The following is a 14083-nucleotide window of genomic DNA, read 5'->3' as shown; positions in this document are numbered from 1 at the left end:
AAGACCAGGTATATTCCAGTTTGGTTCCCCACCTTGTTTTCTAAAACAGGGTCCCACTAAACCTGAAGCTCACCAATTGACTAGACTGGCCAGCTAGCAAGTGCCTAGGATCCTCTTGTCTCGTTTCTAGTACCTGCTTTAGAGGCATATGACTCCAAACCCAGCTTTTTATATGGGTTCTGGGGACCTAAACTCAGGTCGCCATGCCTGCATAGCAAGTGCCTTACCCACCGAGCCCTCTCCCAGCCCTCTATCGACTGAAGGATGTCACAAGGACATTACCGAGACACACACGGACAATACTATGAACAGAGAAAGCTCAGAGACCTCCAGGCCTGCAACAAACAAGGAGCCGTGGAGGGCAGCTAACCATCACCTCTGTGTCCCTCAGGTGTGTATGGGTGAGAGGTGACACTGACTCAGCTAGTTCTTGGAGGCTTCAGAGGCCTGACAGTTGTCCCTACCACATTCATTGTCCCTATCACCGCATCACATGGTCCCTAGAGTACAATGGTGAGGCAAGGGTGGAGTGGTCTAGGGAAACCTCTGGTCCACAAAGAGGAAGTAGGGTTGCAGACAGACCACACTGGAAGAGTCTGGCCCACACCCTCTCTGAAATCAATAAGATCTCCTTTAACTGCCAGGCACTGTGGTGCTGTGGCTTGCCGGTCCTTTCTCTTAGGATGAGTATGGGTACCACCATCACAAGGCTGGCCTAATCTAACGGCCACTTCCTGCTTGTACAACCTCAGGTGACACCCCCGCCTGTCCCTTTGACCTCATTTTCCTAGCTACTGCTTGTGGGCAACCAGGGCTCAGGCCTCAGACTTGGATCTTGGCCTCATCCCTCCCAGTGTGGTCCCTATCCCCTAGTCCCAAATTCAATTTGTATAGCTTAACTGCCTGCCATGTACTCCACTCAAATGTCATGGTGAAGGTACCAAAGTTGGGCTCCAGGGCACGGAGGCAGGAGTCGACACTGTCAAGCTTCACTAAGAGCTGATGAGAATGTTGGTTCTGTGTTGAGTTGTAAGTCCCTATTCTAAGTACCCAGTAATTATTTTTTCTGCAAATGAGCAAAAGCAGGTGTGGGCCACGGACCTCTGAATGGCAGGAAGAGCCTCTGGAGGACTGGCAGCCTAAAGCAGAGTTGTCTTGCCAGGCAGCTGCTTCTCTGGGAGCTGGTGGCACTGCTCTCAAAGTAGCTGGCTGTTTGGGACACTTTACTATCACTCTGAGAATATCTGACTCCTAATCCAGTCCCAACTACTCTACACAACTCCACCCGTCTTGAAGGCATCCCAAGCAAGATCCTGAAGCCATTCTCACGCATGATGGGAAGAGGGATGTCTCCGCAGAAATTCAGCAAGCCAGTGATGTCTGCGCTAGGTCCTCTGCATATACATTAGGGTTGTGCAGCTTGTTCTTGTGGGACTCCTAACAGTGGGGGTAGAGCTGTCTCTGACTCATTTGCCTGCTCTTGGGACCCTTTTCCTCGTACCCAGTTGCCTCGCACAGCCTTGGTATGAGGTTTGGGCCTGGTGCTAGTGTAACTTGTCATGCATGTTGGGTTGATATCCCCAGAAGGCCTGCTCTTTTCTGAAGGGAAATGGAGAAGTAGATATGGGGGAGAAGGGAAGAGGGGGGGCTAGCAGGGTGGAGGGAGAGGAAACTGTGATCAGGTTGTAATATGAGAATAATTTTTTTTTTAAAAAAGCCAGTGGGGTTGGGGGTTTAGCTCAATGGTAGAACAGTTGCCTAGCAAGCACAAGGCCCTGGGTTCGATCCTCAGCTGGCGGATGGAAGGTGGGGGAGGGGAGCCAGTGATTGGGGGGAACTGTGAGCTGTGCTGATTGGTGTAAATAGAATCCTCCATTAACATGTCGAACATGTCCTACATCCCTCCTAGCTATATAACCAGGCTGCTCAGCTTCCTCCAGTCAATGGGGAGACATGAGATGCCCCCTGGTGCTACACTAGGCCCAGCAAAGGCTTCCTCAGAATAGTCTTTCATCTACTCCTCAGGAGTGCAGGCTGATCTGGTAACACTCATAGTGGTACCAGGGAAGACAGCAGCGCAGAGTTGGAAGGCGATGGATGACAGACCCAGGCCCATCACTAGAAGAGGTCTTGAAGGCCAAGGGTCTCAACACCCAAGGGTTAGGAGCTCTAATGCTACCTTGCACTGCCTGCCTCTACCACCAGCTACTGCTCAGTTGAGAGTTTGGGTGCTGGGTTGCAGGCAGTAAAAAGCCAGATTCCTCTAACAGCTGGAGATGTCAGTCTCTGGCTCCTGAGGCCTGGACGCATGCACCTCTAGTTCCCAGGGCTTCAAGCCACAAGCTTGAGTCTACCAGTCCATCAGGTTTCAGCACTCATTAGCCAAGGGTTACTAATGCTAGAACTACTCATCTACTCTGATTTCCGTGAAGTAAAATGACCCTAGCTAGATAAGAGGTTAACAGCAATGGCCAAGGTCCCCCTGATTAAACAGGAGCCAGCTTCTCCTAAATGACATGTAGACATCTCGTTGGCAAACTTGGATGTCAACAGGACACAGAAGATGCTCTCAGTGTCCACACAGGTATACATGGTCCTGACCTCCTTGCCCAGGTTGAATGACCCACACCACAAGGACAAAGTTACATATAACATCTTCATGGGATGCTGCTGTGTGGAGTTATTTTTCTTTATAAGGCAAGGTTGATATGCCCAAAAAACAGATGTGATATACATGTTATGAATCTATAAAGTCAATGTTCAAGAAGCCCTCAGCAGAGACCTTTCCAGCACCCACACTTCCCCTGTTCCAGCACACATTCTACGAATGAGGTTATTTTTGTTGTTGTTGTTGTTTTGTGGAGCTGAGGATCGAACCCAGGGCTTTGCGCTTGGTAGGCAAACGCTCTACCACTGAGCTAAACCCCCAACCCCGAATAAGGTTATTGTGCAGGTCTTTTTCTGGCCAATTTATGTCTGGGTTTTGTCTTCTGGTACTAGGCACATCTTCAGTCTTGCTTTATTATTTATTTTATGGCCTTGTTGAATGTCATACTGAAACACGGGGGTTTTTTTGGGGGGGAGGGCTTTTTGAGACAGGATTTCTCTGTGCAACAGGCGTGGCTGTCCAGGAACTTGCTTTGTAGACCAAGCTAGCAAACTCAGAGACCTGCCTGCCTCTGCCTCCCCAGTGCAGGGACTAAAGGCGTGCATCACACCTCCTCTAGCTTCAAGACAGTTTTTACACTCAGGATTGCATCATCCTTGGCTTCTCTAGTCTTGTAGACATTTCTGGTTCCTGAAGTTATACACACTGCTACAGGGTGGTCCCTGCCAGGGCCATTGTGCACATAATTCTCTGGGACAGACCCAGAAGTAGTTCTTCCAATCCATTGAGAGCAGTCCTTTACCAACCCAAGGTGGCGTCTCAGCCTTTAGCGGCAACCTTCTTCCCTTTCGACTGGTTGCCATGAAGATGGCATTCCGGCCTACTCACCAGGCATTCTCGGTTCCTGTCTTACACTCAGCTATCTTTCATGGTTGACATCCTGTTGCTCATCTCTATACCAAACCATTTACAAACGTAGCTAACACTCCAGCTCAAACTGTCTCCCCCAACACCCTCAACCAAGAAGATGGAGACGGAATCCAATTTCACACAAGACAGACAAGTGTTCTACCACTGAGACACATCCTATTATATCATCTTTTAATAAACAGAAATTTCTAGCTTTGATTAAGAGTTGAAATTACCAAACTTCCCCTCATAGTCAGCATATTTTGGTGTCAGGAAACCACCCCTGGTATTCCCCATGACCTCAAGTGGGGGGGGGGGGGAACGGGACACCTTGTCTTCGCATATTAGGTTCCCTTGGGTGGCAACCCAGGAATCAGATGGCATGTCCTTGCTGATTTCAGAGCAGGGCCCACTGTCCACCTGCTGGCCTCCAATGTGCCCACGGGTGGCCAGATCTTTAGTGTTTGTGTCAAGTATTAGATTTTCCTGACCTTAAGATCAGGTTGGGGGTGTTAGGGACAATGTGACCGCTCTTCCTCAAAGTCAGGGAGGACAGAGTGTCAGTCAGGTGGCCCATAACACCCAATCTGTTAGGCTGCAGGTAAGGACCCTGGAGCACTATACATCATCTGTTTGTGAGCTTGACCTAGGACTTCAGGGTCCACCGAGGATGTGGTCAACTGACACGTGGCTTCATTCTACTTGACTGTGTGGGAGCTCAGGACACAGAACAGTGAGACCACCAATGTGAGCTATTTCAAGCCCTTATGTGTGGAAAAACTGGTATTGAAGTCCTTCCCAAGTGACAATGTCTGACAACTTGACCAAGGATGGGTCCCATGGTTGAGCCCCCAACAGGCTCTTTCCTTGACATGGCCCTCAGACCCTTGAGTCCCACAGAGAGAGACAGTGCATTCATGTACACGGAATTCTGACTGGAAATGTTTCACTCTGCAGAGCAAACAGAGAAGTGACAGCTGGGAGCACTGATCTGCATTTGGATTTTTTTTTTTTCCCTGAGACAGGGTTGCTCTGTGTAGTCCTGGCTGTCTGGAACTCGCTCTGTAGGCCATACTGGCCTCAAACTTACTGAGATCCCTCTGCCTCTGCCTCTCAGGTGCTGGGATTAAAGACGTTCACCACCACCAGCTACATTTAGATTTTTTTTTAAGGTCAAGTTCCAAAGGGCCACTGGAAATCCTATAGCAGGGCAGTTTTCAGCAGCAGGGAGCATAAGTGGAGTTCTTTATAGCCCAACTCAAGGCCAGAAGGTACAGCAAAGGCCTGGCAGCAGGCAGGAGGGTCCAGCGACTCAAGGAGCTACGTCAGAAAAGTTAGGAAGGACCCGTTAGACACTGGTCCTCCAGAAGTGTGCGAGGAACAGTCACTGGGACAGAGCAGCATGGTATCCCCTCCAGGACCAGAGGCCACCTGCACCAGAACTGTCACCCAGACATGACACTTACTACACGACACTAAGCAAGCAGGAAAACCCCAAGACAATGTTCTAGTTGAGCGTCCAAGGTGTCCAGAGTCTGGTAGTGGCCTCAGGCCTGAGCTACCAGGAGGCTAGAGGTTGCCTAGTGGGACCTACCACCTGTCCAGTGTCTGGTCAGAGTTTAGAACTGGGGCTAGGAAGGAAGGCAGGGCTAGAGACCACGGGACCAGCCTGAGCCCGCTGGCTGAGAAGCCTGGGCTAGGAGAGCCATCCCACCAGGCTGTGGGCACATCCTGGACACAGGCTGCTTTGTGAGGCCTGAGCCTGCCCGACAGCCTTCAGAACAAAGGTCCTCTGTCTACACTGCAGCTTCCTCCTCCTCTCCCCCAGGCAGAGCCCCCCGGCCCCATCCAGCTCCCCACCACACACACACCAGGCACAGCCATGGCCCAGTACAAGAGGCTCTGCTGCAGGAGGCGTCCAGCCAGAGTCTAAGGAGGCGCAGGGAAACAACCAGGGCCATTCCACTCAGGGGAGGCCCAATACTGCCTGCACTGTGGGGCATGTGTGATCCCAGCACAGTGCCAACCATGCACCACGAACATCCCAGTGTCCCAAGAGGAAGTTAAAGGGACAGTGGAAGAGGGCAGCAGCCTGGTGTCCCCAAAGACAGCTCTACCATGTATAAACAGGTCCCCTCCAAACTTCTCAGGAGGACCAGCCTATGGTGACTCCAAACTGTAGGCAAAAAGGGCCCTGGTCCTAGGAAGAAAACATGGCCTGGACCTCTGCTTCCATGCCAGCCCCAGTCTGCTCCTCTGAGACCCTACAAAGCCCTCTACACAGGTGGGCACATCTTGAGGTCCTCAGTGACCAGGAGCCAGAATCCAAATCAATCCAGGCAGAGCACTAGCCACCCTGGCCAGCTCCTGCCGACACTGATTCTGTAGCTGATGCAGCACTTTCGTCAGACAGGCCTCCTGGGCGCTCAGTGTCCTGATCACCTCGGCTGCCTGTAGGCCTTGGGGCCTTGGTGACTCCTCCTTACATCTCACCAGTCGATGGGGTCTTTGTGGCTGGACAGGGTTACTGGATGGCTCCCAGGACCCCTGCAGGGCGACCAACTCCTGTTCCACAGCCTCCTGCAAGGCCTTCTTTGTGGTGCTCCACTCTGGCCCCTGACCTAGGCCTCCAATCTGCATAAGAGAAGATACAGAGGCTCCTGAGCCAAGGGCAGCTCTGTTCCCAGGATGACAAGTCCAGGTGCTCCCCATAACCTTGCAACTCCAGAGCTCTAAGACAAGGTATTAGCCCATGTATCATTTCCACCATAGAAAGCCAGGCTGCGCCGGAACCAGCACAAAAGGCCTGGCCAGCCCATAAATGTCTCACCCTCACAAAGGCCCTGAAACCCATGCCAGCAGCAGCTGGGACACAGGGACCCAACACTCAGGGCATTAGGATCCCTAACCTCAGCCTCCAGGGCTCCTATCTCAGGCCTGCTAGCTGCAGGACCGCTGGGCAGTTTCTAGCCCACCATGTGCCTTAAGGCCCTTCAGAACTCAAAGGAAGACTTCCCAAGGACACCCACTACTCCAGGGGTCAGTGCAGCGGCCCCACCCCACCCCGTTCCACCTTTCCCCTTCCCACTGCTGTCCAGGAGTGGAGCACATGACTTGGCCTGACCCGAGGGACACAGGGTGCTACCTCTAACCGTTAGGGCAGTCCCTATCCAAAGACCCTGTGGACAGCAGGTCTGGGGTGAAGACCACATTGATGAGGGCTTCCCAGCCACTAACCCACCCCAAAGACCCAAGAAAGCTACCTTGAGTCCTGGGTGCTGTGCTGAATGGACTCTGCCCTCACTGTTCTAAAAAAGTATATGACCCAGGATAAAAGCAGGCCTCACTCCTGGGGTAGTAGTTGCTGTAGGAGAGGGGAGGAGACCTCTGGCTCAACCACAGCCTCCTCAGTCTGTGGCATGCCAGCCTCACTAGGATGGATAGTGTGGAAATACAGAGGATGCCCCTGACTTTCGAGGAGACCTCCGAGGAAGAGCTTAAGGGCGGCCTGCCTGCAGCTAACAATAAAATGCTTCCCAAAAGGTGAACTGATAGATACAGCAGTGAATGGTGTATGCTACCAGGCATGGCTGGGGAGGACCACTGGGCAGGGGCTATGTGGCTGACCAATGGGCAGTGTGCATGGAATGGGGATACAAGGACAGGCAATTCTGCACAGGGTTGCCTACCTCTCTGTGGGAAACCCTGGACAAAGTCTGAAAGTGGCAGTGAAGGATAGCAGGATCCCTTCCCTGCAACCCCCTGCTGCTGGAATTTGCTGTCCAAGTGTATCACCATCAAATTTAATCCAAATGAGTAGAGCAATTCATCTAGAAACTTAGTCAAATGGTTAACCCAGCCCTCCCCGCAAAACAGCCGGGGGGGGGGGGGGGGCAGTAAGAGGCAGGGCTGGAGGAAGGGTTGGGAAGAGTGGGTGAATCAGCTGCCTAGGAGCTCACCTGGGCTTCCCACGCCGCCCGCCGGGTCTCAGTCACCTCCTGTAGCACCTCCTGCAGGGCCTGCAAGTCTTGCTTCACCAACTCCAGCTCACTAAGCCCACGTTCAGAGATCATGGGGAAGACTGTGGGCCGTGAGGTCACAGCAGGACTCTCTGACGAACAGGCATCCAGAACTGTATCCTGCAGAGACCCCAGTGAGGTGGTCAGGGACAAGCACAGGTTTCAAGTGGGGACAGAAGATGCAGGGGTTAATGGGGCAGTGGTAGCATTCCCAGGTCCTACTGTGGACAGGGCGGCTCCTTAGCATGCAGAGAAGCACAAAACCCAGATCTCTGGGAGAACTAGGAGTAAGGGCCAGCAATATGAGGCCTCCACTGAGGACCAGCAGATGTCCTGAGCAGAGCATCCCTTAGAGTCCTCCAAACTCTACCACCAATGAGCCTGGGCAGGGCTGGGGGGGGGGAGCGCGGGGGGGGGGGGGACCTTCCTCACCATCCACTGCCAGAAGACCAGCTCACAGCGCCGCCACTCCAGAGCTGCCCCCAGGCGCATGTTCTCGATCTCCAATGCCTGCAGAAGCTAGAGAAAAAGACACAGCTGGGCCAGACTGCCCACTGACCACCTCCTGAGCCAAGCTCTTGTCCAGGGCGCAATATTCCACTGACTAGAGGCTGTCCCAAAGGCTGCTTAAGTGAGAAGGCTCAAGACTAGGGAGACCTCTGAGCCATCCCATGTAATTTTGGGAACCCCCAAAGGTAAGGAAGAGTTTTTAAGTGATAGGGATTTGTGTATAGGACAGGGGCATGGGACAGAGATGAGATATGCATGAAAGGGAAGGACAGGGCCAGACCAGAAGATAACCTCTGTCTTCCCTCACCAGAGGAAAGCCCGCTAGTCTTTCACTAACAGTTGTGTGTCAGAGACAGAGCAATCCCCATACTCTGACCTCTCCTTCCTATGGAGCATCCACTGACTGACTTCGAGCCAGAAACCACTACCTCCTTGTCTCCCTCCCTTCTAAACACAGATCATCCAACACACCTGACCCTCCTAGAAGACAAAATGCTTAGTAATCTGTAAATTGAGGGTGCTACTGGATGCCCCGCAGGTGCCATGCCTAGTCAGAGGCCCAACCCACACAGAACATAAGTGCGCTACTCTTATCACCTGTATGGGGGACCCAGAGAGAGGACCCCTACAGAAGGCAGCACATGCCAAGCCCTCTGGACCTAAGACCCCACCCCACCCTGGCTCCACAGAGAATGCAAGAAGTCCATGACCTGAGAAACTGGGGAGAGACCTGAATGCTAGCCAAGGCCAGTCCAACGGGACAAGCACAACAGAGAAAGGGCACCAGAGCCCCCACTTAGCCATGGGAAGAGGTGGGAGAGTGGTGAGAGATGTAAAGAGCCAGATCAGGGTGAGGGGGGCACAAGGGTGGACCACAGGCCAACCACCCAGCATCAAAGGGCAAAGATCCAACCACAGGCAAAAGGCACCTAAACATACCATTAAAAGGGCAGATAAGGCAGACTCTAAGAACAGTCCCCAGGAGGCTCAGTGCCCCTAGACTGTGAGGTGTGGGTGTGATGGAAGAGCAAATAAGGCCCTTCACCTTCCCCATGGCTCCACCCTCAATTCTGCATTCTCCTGACGCAGCCCTCTCCCTGAAGCTCCTCCCCAGCAGGAACAAGGATACAGAGGGTGCAAACAGAAGGCCCTGGACTCCACAGCGACCAAGGGAACTGACTAGTGATGCAGCAACATGCCTGGCTGGCTGCTAATACCCCAGGCATACAACATTCCAGAAACTTCTGGGACCTGTCTGTGGGTGGACCAGATCCAGGTTTTAGCCGGCACCCCAACAAACACATGGAGAGAAGCTGAGCTGTGGCCTTGGTCCACCTAATCACTGCTGTCCAGTCCTGTATCAGCAGTGGCCAGCTTCTGAGACACCCCTAGAGTGGCCCCACAGCAAAGTCCTAGACAGTGCTAGACTGAGCATGGCAGGCCTTTGCTATGATCCAAGGGGGTCAGATCCAAAACAGCAGGATCTCCATGACACAGGATAGTAACAGGATATCCAAGAGGAGCCCCAGTGAGAGCCCACTATCAATGGCTAGCAGAAACTCCAGGCAATGAGCACTTGCAAGTAAAGATGAATGGACTAAAGGGTCAACTGTGTGACTCAATGGATCATACCACAGCTTCCACGATAAGATTTTTTTTTCTTCTTTTTTGTTTTCATTTTGTTTTGTTAGTTTGGTTGGTTTGGTTTTTGGTTTTTCTTTTACATTGGTTTTGATATGGCAGGGAGGTTGCAAGGGCAGAGGGCAGATTTGAAGGAAGATCAGTGGGAACAGAATGCATGATGGGAAATCCACAAAGAATAAAAGTAAAAAAAATAAAATAAAAGGGGGTCAGAGCCAGGGGTACATAAGGACCCTCAAACGTTGCCTCAGCACCTCAAGGCCTGGCCCTAGCAGGCTGGGTCCAGGCCAGGATTTATCCAGGGACACAGGTCCAGCTGGCACTAATGGCCAGACACTTAACCAGGTGGGTACCCTTGGTTCATAGCAGGGCATAACAAATCACCCAGAGCACAGAGGCCCAGATCTGGAATCTGCCAACTAGCCTTGTCATATGAGCCTGGGAAGACAACAGAAACCATGGAAACCAGCATTCTAGCTATCTGTCCCTCACCCCATGATCCTCCAGTCCCACATGCCCAGCCATAGGACAGGCCTTTGATAAGGTGGAGGAGTCCAGTCTTGGGCTGCAGAAGGAGAGGCAAAGAAGGGAGCTGGGCCTGGAAGAAGGGGTCATCCAACCTGAGCTCCAGCTCAGCTGCAATACATGCCCAATGCCAACGGCCAGCCAACCACTCGGGATGGTCTATAGTCCAGCTCCTAAGTGATGACCAGTGCTGGACCTGTCCTGTAAACCTCAGAGATAAGCTGACCAGAAGGAAGAAACCAGTGATAGATGGTTTCTATGTGGGAGGAACTGAATATCCTGGGAGAAGCTGGGGATGGGGCCAACACTGACACCCTTCTCAGCCTCAGACAGAAAGCAATGTCTGCCTGAGGCCACTTCATCACTGGGTCTCATGGCCTGCTATCCTCCAGGTCTGTGTTAAGATTTAGGTCTATTTGGAAACATCAGGAGCCCACTGCCTAGGGCAGCCATGCTTGGAAAGAACCAAATGTCCCCTGGGCAACAGAGCAGGTCTGAGGCCTACAAATATCCAGGGCCTGTACATCAGGATCTACCTTAGCAGACTTCCCCACACAGACGCCTGAGTACAGCCCCAGGCTCTGAAAAGCAGCTGTCCCCACTCACACTCAGCCTTTAAACACCCCAGATACAACAGGGAGAGCTGGTAGCTCATTTCAGACCTGAGATCTCTGTTCCCCCAATCCAGTGGTCCCCTCCTGAACACCATATCCCTCCAACCCTGACCACGCTGGACAAATAACAGACACATACAACACCTAGTCTGCCTTCCTGGAGAGGTGGGCGAGCAACGGGACAGGGACAATCCTAAGGGACACACTGGTCACCCACAATGGCAAATACCCAGAGACACAGAAGCCAAAGCCTAACACCAACCCAGGTACTCCCCAAGAGACCACACCCCACCATGGCAGCACTCTGCCAACCCTCACCTGCTGGCTGCTCTCTGGGTCTCTGAGCATCTCTGTTTCAGCCACAGAGAGATGGCCAAGGCTCTGCTGGCTGTGACATCCGTGGGTGTACAGGTGGATCTGCAACAAGTGATGCACCCAGACTGAGGAGCCACCCCCCAGCAAGACTTCTCTTAGCTAGATACAGGCACCTTCAGAGACCACTTACAGCCACAAGGGACACAGCGTGGCTCAGGATAGTAAAGCTGGGGGTGGGGAGTTGCAGAGGGAGAGGCGCTAGACAATTTCACTGAGGGCTTCCACACCTTGCGCACCAAGACACGGGTAAAGAAGGGTCCTGCTCTGCGTGTAAAGGTGACACTTAACCTAGAGGCCAGAGTTGAGGGAAGCCCAGCAGCCCAGTGAGCCAATAGTGGTGACAGAGCTGGACCACAGGGAAAGGCAGCCTGGGGCACACAGTGAGGAGAGCCATGTGTCTGGACTACCTTGCTGACGAGGGTACACTGTTCCTGTTGACTGGAGATCAGGCGCCGCCACCTAAACCGCAGCTTTCCCATCAGCCACTCCACTAGTCGGAGATCCACTGGACTCTCTGTTTCCACATGGGGTGCAGGATGACTAGGGCTGGCCAGGGCCTCACACTAGAGAGGGGACAAGAGTCATCCCTGCTATACACCCCATCTCATCTTAAAGGAAGGACCAGGAAAAGCATAGGCTCAAGCCTCTATATCCTCGGCGGGGAAGCTGGATGAGCCCTTTTAAGGACTGCACCAAGGGCAGATAGATACCCTGTGACTTGGGACCACGGAGAAACCCGGGGTTTCTGGGCAAAGCTGGGCTGGGACACCCTCACTACACTCACCTCACACTGGGGCAACTGGTCACCCAACTGCACACGGGTCTGGGCAAGCAGTTGCTCAAGCAAGGGTCCTCGCGCCAGGAGCCAGGAGAGGGCCAGCAGCAGTTCCCGGCTTCCCTGAGAATTGCCCGCAGGAAACTCTACCAGCGCAGTCCTGGGGTAGCCTTGGGAACCCAGTGCTGACTTCACCACACGGGCTTGGGCCTCTGGAATGGGAAATCACCAGCTCACGGGGTGCCAACCTGGAGATGTCCCCTGGATCCTTCCGGGGACCTGGGAGCACCCCTAAGCTGAGAACCCGCTCAGAGTGAACAAAGGAGGCTCAGGAGGCAGGATTTCTGTGATGAGTTGGCTCAGGGTCTAGCCAGTCTCAGAGCCACAGCTAGCCAGGTGAGCAAGGGGAAAGGTAATGGAAACCGGGGCTTAAAGAAGTGGGAGGGCTAGAGCTGTCAGCGAGAGGGGGAGGGCCCGCAGGAAGGGGGCATTCAAGTTGAATAAAGAGGGGTAGGCAAAGGAGGAGCTTTAATGGGGCGGGACTTACTGAGTTAGGGCAGAACTAGGTCGACCGAGTTGGGGGAGTGGAAACAAGGGCCGTGGGGCATGGCTTACTGAGAGGACCCGGCTTACCTGGAGCAAGGTCGGTCCAAGTATTATTTGCAGCAAGCGGTGAGAGCACTCGGAAGAGAAGCTGCCAGAGCACTGGAGCCTGCAGCGAAGGAGTTTGTAATCAGCGGATATCAAGGTATCACCTACGTCGGCCCAGGACAACGCCTTCCCCGCCCCCGGCCGCCTACCCTGGGAGCCTCACCGCCTCTGGACGGTCAAACTTTGCGCGGCGGAAGATTTCGGGGCTGGGCCCAGCGGGCAGGGACCGACTCAGCGCAGCGATAGCCTCAGGCAGAGCCTTGGCTGCCCCTTCCACCCCGCGCCTCCGCCGCCCCATGCAGCCAGCACCAGGCAGTCTCGGATCGCCCGCCCGGGCAGGCCAGGATCAGCGACCAATCACGGCTTGGGCTGGGACCCGCCTTCTCCGCCCAGGTCCAATGAGCGGTGACTCTGGCGTTTGAGTGCCTACCAGTCTAGCCCGTGGGCAGGCACTTCCGGGGTCTGGGTGGGGCCTTGGATTTGCCAACTCCGCGGACTTTGGAACTCACCAATCAGCACCTCCAGTTGCCAACCTCCTAGCAACCGCCCAGGTAGCGCGGGGCTGGAGGGCGCGCATGCGCCCGAGTGTCCCCTGGAGGCGCGGAGGAAGAAGTACGGCTCCACCCAAAACACGGAGGGAGTGTCTCCGCGAAGCCGCCCAGGAGCTCGCCGCCAGGGGGCGTCAGGGACCCGCGAGGAGGAGAAACCGAGCCCTGCAAACTGGGTGGGGAGTTCCGGGGGCCACGTCGCCAGAAGTCTCCTGAGAATGCCATCCTCCCTCTCATGTACAGCCCCAGACCTCCTTGTCCCCGTTTTCATCCTTCCTCCAGCCACTGGAAGACGAGTTTTTGAGGAAAATTCTCCACTTAGATAGATAAGGGTGCGGCCATCTCCTTTAAGGTTGAACTTAGTTTCGCGCACTACCGGCTCAACCCTGGTAAACCGTGAGAAGCCTGCAAGGAAAAAGTGTGGAAGTACACAGCAGCTCCATGACAATGGCAGAAGGAACCCAGAGTCCAATCTGGTGAGCCGGGAAAGACGCCGCACCACAAGCCGACAGGAATTGTGCTCAGCAATGGGCATGAGGCTGCTACGTGGCCACAACCTTTACCAGAACAGCCTCTGTAGGGCACATTAAATGCTCCTGGGCGTGTGGAGGAGGGCTGGACCAAGGCCGGACGCTGCCTACGGGGATCGAGGGACGCGCCTGCAGGCAGCGGAAGGCTGGGCGAATTGTGGGGGCGGGAGCCTGTACGCTCCAGCCGGCACAAGCTAAGCTTTGTGCACTCGATGTCACCAGAAATAACTGAGACAGTGGACAGTACTATGTGTGCTCTACATCTCAATAAAGCCGGGAAAGAGGCAGGTGGAGAGGGAGAGGGTGCAGTACGGAAGAGGAAACTGAGATGAGAGGGAGGGGAGAGGGCTCTAGATACCTGCCACCTTAACCGCATCT

The 14083-nt window shown here is 54.0% G+C and overlaps 1 protein-coding gene across 3 annotated transcripts; it reads right to left on the bottom strand.

Annotated features, from left to right (window-relative positions):
- Positions 1 to 5377: 5377 nt before the first annotated feature.
- Positions 5378 to 12957, bottom strand: Tedc1 (tubulin epsilon and delta complex 1). Of its 3 annotated transcripts, none has more exons than XM_036206141.1 (8): positions 12791 to 12957; positions 12610 to 12688; positions 11986 to 12188; positions 11609 to 11764; positions 11145 to 11243; positions 7969 to 8055; positions 7477 to 7656; positions 5378 to 6151 (listed from the first exon to the last, which is right to left on the bottom strand). In XM_036206141.1, the coding sequence occupies exons 1-8, from the start codon at positions 12923 to 12925 to the stop codon at positions 5822 to 5824; spliced, it is 1269 nt and encodes a 422-aa protein (XP_036062034.1). In that variant the 5' UTR covers positions 12926 to 12957; the 3' UTR covers positions 5378 to 5821. The 3 variants fall into 3 exon arrangements, with proteins under 3 accessions (XP_036062034.1, XP_036062035.1, XP_036062036.1); XM_036206142.1 differs by having other exon boundaries at positions 11609 to 11758; XM_036206143.1 differs by lacking the exon at positions 11609 to 11764.
- Positions 12958 to 14083: the final 1126 nt, after the last annotated feature.

The sequence above is a fragment of the Onychomys torridus genome, chromosome 14 (genome assembly GCF_903995425.1).
Source record: "Onychomys torridus chromosome 14, mOncTor1.1, whole genome shotgun sequence".
NCBI classification, from domain to species: Eukaryota; Metazoa; Chordata; class Mammalia; order Rodentia; family Cricetidae; genus Onychomys; species Onychomys torridus.
This window is presented reverse-complemented; position numbering and strand designations above follow the sequence as displayed.